Source organism: Aquarana catesbeiana, linkage group LG01, assembly GCF_042186555.1.
Source record: "Aquarana catesbeiana isolate 2022-GZ linkage group LG01, ASM4218655v1, whole genome shotgun sequence".
Taxonomy (NCBI): domain Eukaryota; kingdom Metazoa; phylum Chordata; class Amphibia; order Anura; family Ranidae; genus Aquarana; species Aquarana catesbeiana.
The window spans coordinates 148674256-148689675 of NC_133324.1; the positions used below are offsets into that span (position 1 = coordinate 148674256).

Genomic DNA, 15420 nt, shown 5'->3' on the forward strand with positions numbered 1-15420 from the left:
GGTACGGGTAAACAGATACTCGCTGAAAGGAAGACTGTAGTAGTGAATTGAGAACTACAAGCCGACAGCCACTAAGGCTGTCGGGACTTGTAGTTGATTCAAACACAGAGCTCTGTGTACGAATGACACGGCCATGTGGAAAGAGCCCTGCTTTCATAAACTGACCGCTAGTACGGGGAACCCTATTCCCTGTACTGCTGCCACAGGGAGGGGGGACCCAGTGGGTGGCGGCTGCAGCACTGGGAACATGTTACACGCTCCACCCTTAAAAAATGGGTGGAACATGCAACATGTTCCCAAAGGTGAACATATCCTTTAATCATAAATAGGACACTAGCAAAAAAACATGGGAGGGGGTTATACCTGGCAGTATAAATCAAATTAATCATAACAACTACTGATCCTGTGTCCCTTATCGAAATATAAAGAAAAAATATTTTTTTAAATTAAGTAAATGCAACCCTTAGTATACAATATTGCTGCTCCTTAAAGATTTAATCCTCCCCACTTCATCAGAGTTTGACATGCCTGGCCTAGATGGAAACTGCAGATATACTATATGGCCAAAAATCTGCAGACACCCAACCAATACACCCATATGGCTTTTTGAACATCTCATTAGAAAACCCTGCATATTGCATATTCTCTTTCCTGGTGTAATTTTTGTGCCATGTCAATTTAGTTTTGTATATTTACTGAATTAGGAAATAGTATCTTTTTATGAACAAATGTTTTCTTTCCACCAAAACCATTGTGCTCTTGTAGCCTTTACTCCCTTTTTTTTTTTGGATTCCACAAACCTATGCATCTTCTTTTCTCTTGTCATTGTTAAGATTTGCTACATAAATTTTTTTTTTTTTTTTAACCCAAAAATGTACCATAATAATGGAAAAACAACACAATTAAGTCCTGAAAACCACAATATCAAATTCATTTTATTTGGTAATTCAGTTTCCATTTGAACTATAAAATATCATCACATTGAAATAATTTACCAAGCATTTCTGAAGAGTTTTTTTCCTCCACAAGAAAAATAGGAGTTAACTAAAACAAAACAAAATCAGAACAATATTTGACAAATGTTATGTCTGCTTAGTTGTCTTCCAACTGTCAACATTTGGAGAATTTTCTCTGCAAGACCGGTTGGTCCTGATTTTCTATACACGCACATTATCGAAGGTGAAAAATATATTCCACAACAAAAATGAGCATCTTAAGTCCCTGGGAGTTCATTGCATAAAGAGGATACTGAACGCCATGACCACACAACATACAGCAACGTAAGGACTTTTCCGTTCACCTGGAAAGTAAAATATATATTGAAATATGTAAAGAGGAAAACATGTGAGAGGAAAAACAAACAAAAAGACCAGACTAATATGAAAATCAAATAAATACAGAAAATCAGCTATCATTTCAAAAATTACAGAAATTATATTAAAATGTTAGCCAATGACACATTAAACCACATGAGTGAATTTTAAAATGGTAAAAAATAGCTAAGTCAGCACAAATCATGGAATCAATCCAAGACTGCAATGTTTTTGGCAGCAAAAGTCACCCTGAAATATACTGCATGTTCAAACTCCAGTTACTTCCAAGATGAAGTGTCAATCATAGCTGTAAACATTACAATACATTGCACTAATGTCTGGTGAACAACTAAACAACATCTGAAGAATTTAGACAAGTGTGGGTATCGTGTGAAGCCAAACTGTATTTAAGGCCATTTATTCTGTGGTTTAAGATGGCACTGCAAAGATTAATGTACAGATTTATGAAAATGCACTTCAGATTCATAGGCCGTTCCTGTGACCGATTAAAAATCAATAGAGGTACAACAGGGTGCTTACTTTGTGTGCTTTGGTAACTTTCAAATAAATATGGCTCTCATCAGCTAAAATGTTAAAGGCTTTATATTAACAGCTACATATGCAAAGTTTAGAGAGGAGGCTGCATGAAAAAAAAAAATGTAATTGTATCAAGTATAATGAACATTGATCCCTTAGCTTTGCATGTGAATAGTGTTACCTATATCAATTTCCTAGTAGAAAGAGCCAGACCCTATCCAGTGCATGCTATTGATTGCATCTTAGCACATCTCAATGCCAAACTGATAATCTAAACCAGTGGCTCTCAACCTCAGTCCTCAAGTACCCCCAACAGGCCATGTTTTGAGAATTTCTCTTAGATAAAATAGCTGTCCAAAATACCAAGCCACTGACTCCGATTTAAAGGACCTGTGCAAGATAAAGGAAAACCTGCAAACATGGCCTGTTGGGGGTACTTGAGGACTGAGGTGGAGAACCACTGATCTAAACCACCACATTCATCTCTGCTGGCTTCGTGCAGAATGATGCCAGAAATCTCTCTATTCTCAGGTATGGCTTTACAATAATCTCAACACGTCTGAAATTTTAATGGGACTTCAGAGGCAGTAGCAGTTGGGGAGAGCTGAAACTCAGAAGTAAATGCTCCCAGTACAGTTTGAGAACATTCAAGCACAGCGGTTCTATGATACACCCTTCAACATGAACGTAGGCCGCAGGCCATGTTTTAAAATGGGATATTATTTACCAATGCTGCCTAAATGAGCTTTTCAAGTGTTTTAATTTAAAATTAGGCAATGACATTATGAATGCACTCTGCATGATTTTTTACACCAGAAATGCATATGTATAAAAAAAAAAATAAAAATATAAAAACGTACCCGGAGCTTATAAAGTGTTTCATGGCCACAAATGTGGCACAGTTTTTACCTAAAGCATATCCAAAGCGGTATTAAACTGCATACAAAAAAAAAAAAAAAAATTGGGCCCCGGCAGTTTAAAGTCATAATGTGCTAGTATGCATTGCATATAGCACAATTTGGCCGTCTTGCCTGAAAACGAAGCCCTCCAGCGGCGCGCTGTCACTGCTTCCATCTTCACCCGGTCTTCAGTGATCTGAATGGCTGAGCCAGTGATTACATCACTGTTTACGGCATGGCTCTGAAGGAACGGCACGGGTATGCCCGTTCAGAGATATTCATTCCAGAGACATCACCAGCTGCATTTAAAGTAAATATCTCCTCAATGGTGCATGTTTAGGAGAGGTTTACCTATAGGTAAGCCTATAATGAGGCTTACCTATAGGTACAGTAAACATCATATATGGGGAGTTTACTCCCACTTTTACTACTTCCAGTCCACCCATTGCCTATAAAGGACGGAAAGCAGGTAATGTACCCGTACATCACTTCGCATCCGCGGCTCCTAGATCACGCATCCGGGAGCTCAAGGGTCAGTATGTCTCCCGGGGACAGCGGATCACATTACTGCTGTGTAAAGGTTATAGGAAGTTGTTTTACCATGCTATTGCAGTTTCCATTCACAGCAATCACACAGTAAATAAAAGAAACTGATGGTAAAGATCAGCTCTCACTGTAAGAGCGGAGAAAACCGATGCTGCAGCCTGTGAGTGTACAGCAGCCTGTCAGGCTGCATGTACACTCATAAAATGGCAGTGTCCCTGATTACTGTTCCCCAGAATGTAATAAAAAAAATGCAGCCAGCCCTGTCACCTGTCCCAGAGCTCACAAAACCGTCATACACCATACCAATGTTCTGATCACCGTCATACCCCATAACAGTACCATGATCACCACTATTGGCCATACCAGCATCCTTATCACCACCATACACCATACCAGTGCCGTGATCACCACCATACACAATATTAGCGCCCTGATTGCCACCATACCCTATACTAGCATTCTGCTCATCCCCTATGCCATATCAGCGTCCCGATCCTTGCCATACCAGCATTCTGATCACCACCATACCAACGTCCTGATACCCATTCAAGTGTCCTGATCACATCATACCAGCGTCGAGCATTTTAGGTTCTCAATTTTCAGATACATATCCCCTAGTTTGTAGACTAACTTTCACACAGTTATTTTTACCCAAAAATGTAGCAGAATACATTTTGACCTACATTTTTAAAGAAAGATTATTCAATTTGCAAAGTTTTATAACAAAAACTAAGAAAAAAACATTTTTTTTTCTTCAAAAAATGTTGGTCTTTTTTCATTTATATAGCAAAGAATAAAAAACCCAGTGGTGATCCAATACCACCAAAAGAAAGCTCTATTTGTGTGAAAAAAAAAAAAAAAAAAGATAAAAATTTCATATGGGTACAGTGTTGCATGACCGCATAATTGTCATTCAAAGAGCGACAGTGCTAAAAGCTGACATTGGCCTGGACTAAAAGTGTCCAGACTTGAAGTGGTTAAGGCTGTGCTCACATCTGAGCATCCCAGGAACATGCAATACATGCATGTCGCATTTGTGGTGCCATTAATCGTTAATGTCACCCCAAACACAAACAGAAAAATGCTGGTTTTTGCATGTGACTAACATGCTAAAATGCCACTAAAAACGTGCCAAGCTCTATGCCTAAAAAAATGGTGCAAGAGCTTCTGTGGTGCATTTGTCACATGTAGGGCAAATCTAACTAAATATAAAGCAACTTACTTTTAGAAATTACAAAAGCAAAGCAGCACTACAATTTTAATGATTTTTATGGAATAGTCAATATGGCAATTTCAGTTATCTGTCATAACTGATTTCATGTTATATTTTGCAGTGTGTGTAAATCTTTTGATATGTAAAGTTTTATAATTTTCACTTTAAGATTTATGAGACATATTTTTTATTATATAATATATATAGAAAATTTTTTTTTTGATTGTTAGACTCACACCTGTCTACATTAAAATGTTAACTTACCAATCCGTGCACACTTCCAAAATATTCCAAGTACTCTGCAACAAGAACACGTAAAGATTACTTGAGAACAATCAGAGACATCAATCATATATAGGAAACAATGTATTTGAAACATTCTTTCAAAATCTTTTATTGGTTTTATACAAAAAAAAATACAAGAGAAAATAATAAAAAAACATAAATTGAAAGTATTTGAAACATTCATAGTGTCTTAGAACAGTTTAGGCTAGTGTGTATTAAAGATGTGAGATTTCCCTTTACTGGACCATAAGGTACCATTAGAGTTGGCCATACATAGATTGAAACCGGGCTGGTTCAGCAGGGACCATTGAAACGCACATGCCCAGGGGAAAAAAAAAAAAAAGATAAAAAAAAGTTATAAAAAAACGTGCCGTCAATTACACAAATAAAGAATAAAGGCTTTTTTAAAGTGGTTGTAAACTTCAGATATAGAGTTTGAACAAAGCATATCCCTCAGTGTGTACTTGTCTCAATCCAGAGCACTAAGTGTTATTTCTGTCTGCTGCTTTATTTCTATCAGCATGAATCTCTTCTGACAAGTTTTCCTGACACCAAGAAAAAAAAAAAAAAAGGAGACGGGAGGGACCTCCAGCAGTTTGAATGCTTCGTGAAGGGGGAAGTGTCCTTGCCCTCCAATCAGCTCTCTCTTTAACCACTTCCCACCCGCCGGCCATCATATGACCTTCTTGACTTTGTGTTGGTATATCCGAATAATGCCTGCAGCTACAGGCATCATTCAGATATCGGCTTTTTCAGCCGGCGATTCCCTACACCATGAGAATGATCATAGTGGCTGTTCTGCCGCTTGATCGTTCTTATGGGTGGCGAGAGGGGACATTCCCCCCCCCCCCTCCCACCGGTGCTTCTTCTGACTCACATCGGTGAGTCGGAGACAGGATTTGCCGGCCCTGGATGCTTAACATAGAGATTTTCGGTGGACCAGATGGTCGCTGGAGTCTCTATGATCGTTTGGAGGCCGGAAGCGATGTTATGACATCACACCCAGCCTTTGCATTCACACAAATGGCGCCGCCTCGGCTGCACACAATCGCTCATGGCCGGCGGTCATCACGACCGTCGGCCACGCACATCGGCATCCCCGCCTGCTATCCGGACCTCGCGAGCCAACGTACAGCTACGTGGTTTTGTGCAGGGGAGCCGACCTGCCGCAGTATAACTGCGGCGGCTGGTCCGGAAGCGGTTAAAATGAGGAAACACAGTTGATTAATAATAAATGGCTTCAGTCAAACACTAACCATGAGTGAAAGAAAAGTTTTTGTGTTATCATTTATATTCTCTAAAAATGGCCAAGAAATCAAAAACTCTGCCAGGGTGTGTAAACTTATGAGCACAACTGTATATATATATGCGCATGTATATGTATACACGTTTAGTAATATTATGTTTTTGAACATCTCACTATGAGTCCTTATGGACGCATTCTTTTGCTCCATTGTTATCATTGTTGCTCTTTGATTGTTGTTGGTTTATCATATCTTTTATTAGTACAGATCACGAATGTACTATTATACCCATATGCTCATTTTATTATTCAAATGAACTTTTCTTGATTTATTGTCTTAATACATTTTTTAATTTTTAATTTGATCATATTAATAATCTCATGGTCATTTGAACTCTACCATTGATATATATTCATATTTTTATAGTTCCAATAGATTTTTTATTATATCACCTCTATTGTATTTGCATCTTCTTAAAATTACATCTGCTATGTTATAGCATAGCAGTGATTTCTTTAAATCCTTCTTCGAACATTAGCCAGTGTCTTGTCTCATCTGCTCCAGTCCGGGAGAGCATATACAAGATTGACTATAACAAACTAGATCTGAAGAAAAAGCTGAAGCTTTGAAACACGTCATCTGACACGCCCCAACATCACGTCTGGATTCCTCCGAATGCGTTCCACGCTGGCAGGCACGCCGCTGCCTAGCAGGAAACAGGCCGGACTGATAGTGACCACAAACTCCACTTGGAGATATCCATGCTTATTTCTCACTATTGCCATTTGGCTATTTTATCAATAAATTCAATCAGTTCTAACATACTGCAATTAGTTGGCGCAGCTTGTCTTTTATTTAAGTCTGGTGTGATACTGCACACATTTTAATGTTGTATGCTTGATGAATGACAAATGCGCTTTATCATCAATTTGTGTGAAGCAGCCCTCACAAAGTTGTAATTTCCTGTTTTGGACCCTCCACATGCCCAAAAACATACAAGTTTGATTTGGAGATTTTTTAGATCACTGATCATGGCCAGAGCCTTGGACATTTGTTATTTTGATGTTTACCCTGCACAGATGTCTATGCTAATGCATGCTTTCATTTATAAAGAGAGTGTGTATTCCTAATGAACAGGTGAGAGCACTTGAGGCCTACCTCAACAGATAGAAAAAATTACACTGGTGGGTGTGTCCTTTACTTGGTGGGTCTATGTGGGTGTAGTAGCAATCTTAGTTATTAAAAGGCCTGCATTTGTGTCGGGCGTTTGGCCTAAGAACAGGTCTGAATCTTTCTTTGCAGTGTGTATATTGGGTTACATTGTACCCCTACCCATTCACCCAAAAAAACAAACCACAAGAGACGGTTTTTGACAAATCCTTAATTAAAAAAAATAAATGAATAATAAAAAAAAAAAAAGTGTCCAGCGATGTACATTCATCGTCCATCACGGTGCCTGACAGCCCCGAAAAATAGCAAAAAAAAAACCAAAAACGCTCTACCTTGATGGTAGGACTTCCGCTGACTGCTTTCTCTTCCCTTTGACAGGTGTTATACTGCCTGCCCCTGCCTATAGAAGAACTGTCAGAAGTCTACAGAGTGCATAGAGAGGGAGCCCTCCCATCGAGGCGGAACGTTTTGATTTTTTTTTCTATTTTTCGGGTCCATGGGGTGCCGTGATTGATGATGGATGTACATTGCGGGACGCTTTTTATTCATTTTAATAAATGATTTGTCAAAAACGGTCCCTAGTGGTTTGTATTTTTGGGTGAATGGGTAAGGGTACAACGTACCCAATACCCATTCACATAGGTGGGGGCTGGGATCTGGGGGCCCCCCCTGTTATAGGGGGCTTCCAGATTCTGATAAGTCCCTCGCCCGCAGATCCCAACAACCACCGGCCAGCATTGTTGGGAAGAGGCCATTGTACCCCAAAGCACCCTCCTCATGTTGAAGGCATGTGGCCTAGTATAGTTTAGGAGGGGGGGGGGCACGCTCGTTTGTCCCCCCCCCATCCTGACCTCTAAGATGCATGCTCGGATAAGGGCTTGGTATGGATTTTGGGGGGCCCTATGCTTTTTTTTTATTTTGGCATCGAGTTCCCCTTAAAATCCATACTAGACCTGAAGGGCCTGGTTTGGACTGGGGGGGGGGGAACGTAATAGCCAATGCAACATCAGCATGAGCATGGTTGTTTGCATAATATTAATAGCTTACTTGCTAAACATTATTGTATAGGATTAAAAACATTAAACACTAGTAAATGTATTTTCCATGTATGATTGTGCTCAGCCCAATAGGCTAGTGGTCAGTGCTTCTACCTTGAAAGACTCAGGCCTTGAAGGATGGGTTCAAATCCCACAGAGGGATACTAAAAGATTGCATTGCTGAAAATAGGCGAATGACAGTTAGCCAATGCATTTTAATTTGGTTGATTCTATTATATTAAAAGAGAAGTATTGGTTTGTTTTTTTTGGAGATTCATACTTACCTAGGTGGATGCAGCATCAGACCGATGCTACATCTGCCCCCCGCCGCCTCTTCACTGAGAACCGAGCCACTGAACATCGCCGATGGCTCGGTTCTCTCACCTCCCCAAGCGGAGAGATGCTGCCTGTCAGTCAGCATCTATCCTGCTCTGCTCCTCCACGTTCATTGGAGCGCTGAGCTGTGGAGGGGCGGGGAGCGGCCATCTCAGCTGAGAGCCTGAGACAGCCATCAGTCCAGACGGATCCAGACTTCCTAAGTCGGGATGATGCACTGCCTGGACCAATTCCAGTGACATCAGCGGACAGTGGACTTCAGACCACTCTCCACTGAAAAGGGGTCACAGGTGTGCAAAACGAATTGCACTCCTGTGACCCATAAAAGAAGCCCAGCCTAAAAAGCTCAGGCTGGACTTCTCCTTTAACTCTTCAAATGCATGCAATGGTATGTAAGTATTCAATAACATTATGGTGTGGAATTCCAAACACCACACACTAGCTAACGGGCAGATTACATTTTTTTCGTTTATTTTAATGCACTGGAAAAAAAAAAAAAAAACAAAAAAAAAAAAAACAACACACACAACAACAGCTGGTGGGTAGTAGGTTGGCTGGGATTTGAACTCGAGTGCTTTGGAGACATCGGAGCAGACCATCAACCCATTGTGCTAAGTGCGCAGAGACCTGCATAATAGTGTAGTATGATTAAAGAATGAACATAATTACTGCTTTATAGTCACCTAAATAAAAAAGATGAAAAAAAATAACATACAACAGATATGCAAGTGTAAATGTTCAATACATGTAACTTTGCAGAATAGCAGACATTACTCTGTAATACTCATTCATAACTGCATTCGTTAGCAAAAGAAGAAAAAAAAAAATAGGATTACTAATTGGAATATACATCAATAGATGCACGAGGTAGAGCACAGAGCACATCTCTAATAAAAATGTTGTTTTCTTCACATACATGGATCATGGTTGAAGTGCAGTGCTATATAATAACTTGGTAGAAATTGGCAGTTGCAGATCTGCGGAATCGCCGATTAGCCAGGATTCTGAATTTAGTAAGACATGTTCGCCACTAATAGCGCAAATTTTCATTCGCACGTTCACCTATTTGACCTCTCAAATGCCTGAAATGGGCGTTATTCTATGTAGAACACCCAGTACTTCCCGGGAATCTTAGTAAATGACCCCACTGTCACTGACACCAATTCAAATTTTTATTTTTTATTCTACCCAAAATATGCTGACTGTTCCATTTGACCCCGACCCCAACACTAACCCTGGCAACCTTGATCTTTGTTATTTTTTTCTTCATTATTTTAATTTTTTTTTTAATACACACTTTGATTAGTTTACAATTCATTCCAAAGAGGAAGGAAACCCAAGGGCGGGTTCACAGTGACTGATCACTGTGATAGCCAATCAGCGGCAGTCCCTGGTCCGATCGTTAGTACGAGTCTTGGGGCAGAGCACAGTCTGATGGGAGTGATCTGTGCGGCGTGCTCCCAGCACAATGGAAGGTACGCATATATGCGGCCCCACGAAAAAAAAAAAAAAAGCCCACTTCCGTGAGGTCACATATACATGTATAATTGGCACAAAGGGGTTAAAGTAGGTGCCTCTGCCTGTCCAGCAGAAAATTAGCATTTCTTTAAAAGTGGACATTCAGATTCTTACAAATGCACATTTCTTTCAGGTCCTTTTTAAGCCCAGCTACATAAACATTGAGTAAAAGAATATTGAAGTGTACAAGAATGTACAGTATATAAGCATACAGGGTTGAAAAAAGTAATGTTCATTGGAAATTAAGAATGTATAAATTTAAATTATCAATATAAGTGACACATGTACGAGTTGTCCTCAATTTTTCCAGGTATAGAATACACTCCAGGAAAGGCAAAAATTTTAGCTATTCCATACTTTTTTTTATCCAACTCTTCAAGCCAATGTTAACAGACAAGTAAAAATTTATTTTATGAGGAAAATAAAATAATTACATGTCACAAGACAACCTGCATCCCAAACTCTTGTCCATCAGATGTCATCAGCTATATTCCACAGTCTTGATCTAATTGACCTTCGAGGAGGAGGTGATCAGTACCCTGCAGGGAAAGGTCTTCCTTGCTAGCACCCAGCAAAGAGCTGGCAGCTTAAGATTACTGAAACAAGTTTTAAGTCCAATAGCAGATCCTAAATCTGCTTCTGCTTGTGAAATAAAAATCCCACACAAAGCTGAAAATCGAATCAGCAGAACGTGGCATCTTGCAGCACAGCATATGTTTAACTGCCGTTTCTATTTTACTCTGGCTGCTCATACACTACCATCCCTTATGCAACCACTCATGTACAAAACTTCAATTTTGAAGACGTCACGCCATAACATCCATGCTGTGACCATATACATAGTGTTTGGATTCAGGCAGACCCCAGATCAACCTGCCAGCAAAAAAAAGGGGTAGAGACCAACTTTAGCAAGGCATTGCACTAAGAGTTCCAGTCATGTTTTTTCTAAATCTGCCATGTCTATAAAACATCTGATACACACTTCATAAACTTCTACCAATTAAATGATTTTTATTTTTTAGGAGAACAAAGAAAAATTGTCAAAACAAATAAAGGGAAGCTATAGAGGTAAAATGATTTAGGGCAATCTTTGATATTTCTAAACTGTTTTATAATTTCTAAATATATACCTGTGCAAAAAAGACCTCTCTTTTTTTTGTAAAATGAGAAATACCAAGGTGTACTACAATACACCACCCCTCACATATATACAACAATGTGACTAATCAATACAGTACTTTTCAATGTACCCCCCCCCCCTTCTTCCTCCAGGCATTTGCCCTTTATATTAGTTTTTTCAGTGCAATATAGAAAAGTTCACAAATTAAATTATAAAAAAGTCTTTGTGTAATCACCGTAAAGTGGCAAAAAATGAAAAGGAATTAAAAAAAAAAAAAAAAAGTTCTGGAGAATTAGTGCCATCTTCCACTTTCTATTAGGTGACCATGATCGCTCCCCTCTTGAACATCTCCCTCGCCAAATTTCCATGACCCCTTAGCTAATAAGAAGGTCTTTTTGCACTCAGATATTTTTCCTCCATCCACTGGAATCTGCTGTCGCCAGGGGGTCCCCGCTCTGGATTATTAAACTTCCATCTCCTTCCATTACACCTCAGGGCCAACCATATAAAAGAAACTGGGAAGGCAGCATCCAATAGTGTAATCCCGCTTGATTTAAGAGTCTTAAAAACCAATAACATTCACTTACAATGTTAACAGTCTTGTATGACACAAGCTAGAAAGCGCACACAGACTCCTGGGTGCACTCCACAAACTGGAAATGACAAAAGTGTAAGTGATGTAAGAAGATTCGTCCAACACGTTTTGACGATCTGATGTCATCAGGGACGGTGTGGAAGATGGCACTAATTCTCAAGCACTTTTCTTAATGTGGAGTGATTACACAAAGACTTCAAATTGAATTGGAAACTTTTCTATATTGCACTGAAGGAACTAAAAAAAAACAACAAACAAAAAAACAAAAAAACAAAAAAAAACAAACGCAAAATGCCTAAAGGGAGGGTTTTTTTTTTTTAACATGGAAAAAGTACTGTATTGATTAAGAACATTTTTGTATATACAGTGCCTTGAAAAAGTATTCATACCCTTTGAAATGTTCCACATTTTGTCATGTTACAACCAAAAACGTAAATTTATTTTATTGGGATTTTATGTGATGGACCAACACAGAGTGGCACATAATGAAGTGAAAGGAAAACAATAAAATGGTTTTCAAATTTGTTTACAAATAAAATATCTGAAAAGTGTGGAGTGCATTTATATTCAGCCCCCCTGAGCTGCAGCAAGTCTTTTTGGGGAATTCTCTAGCAGCTTTGCACATCTAGAGAGTGACATTTTTGCCCATACTTCTGTGCAAAATAGCTTAAGTTCTGTCAGATTGGATGGAGAGTGTCTGAACAGCAATTGTCAAGTATTGCCACAGATTCCAATTGGATTTAGGTCTGGACTTTGACTGGGCCATTCGAACGCATGAATATGCTTTGATCTAAACCATTCCATTGTAGCTCTGGCTGGATGTTTAGGGCCCTTATCCTGCTACAAGGTGAACCTCCACCCCAGTCTCAAGTCTTTTGCAGACTCTAACATGTTTTCTTCTAAGATTGTATTTGGCTCCATCCATCTTCCCATCAAATCTGACCAGCTTCCTTATCCCTGCTAAAGAAAAGCCTTCCCACAACATGATGCTGCCACCAACATGTTTCACCGCGGGTATGGTGTGTTCAGAGTGATGTGCGGTGTTTGTTTTCCTTCTCATTGTTGGTGGTGGTGTGTCTGTCTTCACTCGAGATGTCATATACCTGTTGATGCACCCTTGGTTTGAAGTCATATAGCTCCTGAGGACTTCTTATCATTTGGATTCATACATATATGGATGGTTTCCCCTCCACATTTCATAATTGGAAACCGTTGGTTCACCTTTTTATTGTGGACATTGGACATGTCAATACCTTTTAGCGCTACACTTATTTTGGTTTTCTTTTGCTTGGCATATACCTTGTTGGCCGTGTTAGCTGCTGTTTTTTCTTCAGGGCAGCGCAGAATTATATTGTATATTTCTCCTCAGTGTTCGTTTTCCGCCACACATATCGTTTTGCTTTTAGGCCAAAAAGTAAAATTTTGGTCTCATCTGATCAGAGTACCTTCTTCCACACGTTTGCTGTGCCCCCCACATGGCTTCTCGCGAACTTCATACTGGACTTCTTATGGCTTTCTTTCAACAATGGCTTTCTTCTTGCCACGCTTCCATAAAGGCCAGATTTGTGGAGTGCACGACTAATAGTTGTCCTGTGGACAGATTCTCCCACCTGAGCTGTGGATCTCTTTAACTCCTCCAGAGTTACCATGGGCCTCTTGGCTGCTTCTATTAATCTCTCCTTGCCCGGCCTGTCAGTTTAGGTGGACGGCCATGTCTTGGCAGGTTTGCAGTTGTGCCATACTCTTTCCATTTTCGGATGATGGATTGATCAGTGCTCTTGTGAGATGTTCAAAGGTTGGGATATTTTTTTTTATAACCTAACCCTGCTTTAAAAACTTCTCCACAACTTTATCCCCGAACTGTCTGGTGTGTTCCTTGGCCTTCATGATGCTGCTTGTTCATTGAGGTTCTCTAACAAACCTCTGAGGGCTTCACAGAACAGCTGTATTTATACTGAGATTAAATTACACACAGGTGGACTCCATTTACTAATCAGGTTCCGCTAGGTTTTAGTTAGGGGTATCAGACTAAATAAAGGGGGCTGAATACAAATGCACAATACACTTTTCAGATATTTGTAAATACATTTGAAAATCATTTATCATTTTCCTTCCACTTCACAATTATGTGCCACTTTGTGTTGGTCTATCACATAAAATCCCAATGAATAATTTTTCAAGGCACTGTATGTGAAGGGAGGTGTATTGTAGTTTTTTTTTTTTTTTTTGTAAAAAGAAAAAAGTTTTTGCACAGGTATATATTTAGAAATAATTTCATTTATTTTTTGGTTCATTTGAGAATGGTTCATAAAAGGGTATACTGTAGTTGACAAGCGCCACACCATTCAATTTTGTAGATTACTTTTTATTCGGGGAAATATATTTATCACAGTAGCTTGGGAGCAGTCACCCATTTCAGGAACTCTATCTTGAAATCATGTACAGAGCTATTAAATAAAGGACCAGTAGCTTCCCCAACCTATTCATTTGTGTTTGTAAATTATAGAGATTAACAATGAGGAAGTTTAAGTTAAAAACAAGAGGCTCTTTATTACATGGAATAAAAAAAAAAAAACAAACAAAACAAAAACAAACAAACAAACAAACAAACAAACACACACACACACACACACACACACACACGTGAATAGCTGAGAGCGTCATCAACATAAAACCACTCAATAATATTCCTTATTAACCTAAATAGAAACATATTTAAAAAAAAAAAAAAAATTCTCCAACCCAAATGAAAAAAAAAAAAAATCAAATAATTTAATTAACTTATTAACTTTCAATAACTTGTAGTTACTGGAAACTACAGAACAGTTCATGACAGGGAAATGTTAAAAGTACATATTTGGTATAGATGTTATATCTCACAATAGGTACACACTACAAAGCCTCTACCCAAGTGAAATACCAAACATCAAACTGTTGGTGCTATATAAAACCTGTATAATAATAATAATTCATAAATGATTTGAATCTGAAGTGGATTAAGAAGTGATCATTCTTTCTCTAAATGAAATCATGGCATTATGAAAAGGTGACTCTTCCATCGTCTCCATACATGAGCAAAATTGTGAAATGGTAAAAATCTAAAAATTAAAAAAAAAAAAAAGGGTCTTACCCAGTTTTATTTTTGTCCAGAAGATTGGGTACCATAGCTCGGAGATAAGCACATGTGCAAATCAGCAGTAGAATCACTGTCAATAAGCTCTGGAAGTTAAAAATGGCAGACTGGCAAGAAAAAAATAAAAATAAATACATGGTTAGTAAATTTAAACCCAGGTAGGTTGATTTGCCATTGACATTGCCAATTTTGAGAGGCCATAAATTCTAACATAATTTGGCCTATACAAGAGAATAATGCATATGAAAATAAGACGTTCTAGCCCAGAGTCTTCAATAAAGTGTGTGATCTATAGGAAAAACTTTTTTTCATTTTTGGATAGTGTAGGGAAAACACAACACAACACAACACAACAGGAAGTGAAAATGTCTGAGGGGAAATTCCCCCCCGCTCCCCGTCACCAGAACAGATGTTTCCCAAGGGAAGATTTCCCCTTCACCTCCTACTCTGGTGACAACTATAAAATTCAGGATT

General features: G+C 38.9%; 1 protein-coding gene across 1 annotated transcript in view; it reads right to left on the bottom strand.

Annotated features, from left to right (window-relative positions):
- Positions 1-907: 907 nt before the first annotated feature.
- TMEM167A (transmembrane protein 167A) overlaps positions 908-15420 on the bottom strand; it is a 35846-nt gene continuing 21333 nt past the window's right edge. Inside the window, exons 2-4 of the mRNA XM_073624459.1 lie at positions 14944-15053; positions 4773-4807; positions 908-1300 (exon numbers count right to left, since the gene is read on the bottom strand). Coding sequence (XP_073480560.1) covers positions 1230-1300; positions 4773-4807; positions 14944-15053 — 216 coding nt within the window. The 3' untranslated portion in view covers positions 908-1229. The remainder of the gene's footprint in view (positions 1301-4772; positions 4808-14943; positions 15054-15420) is intronic.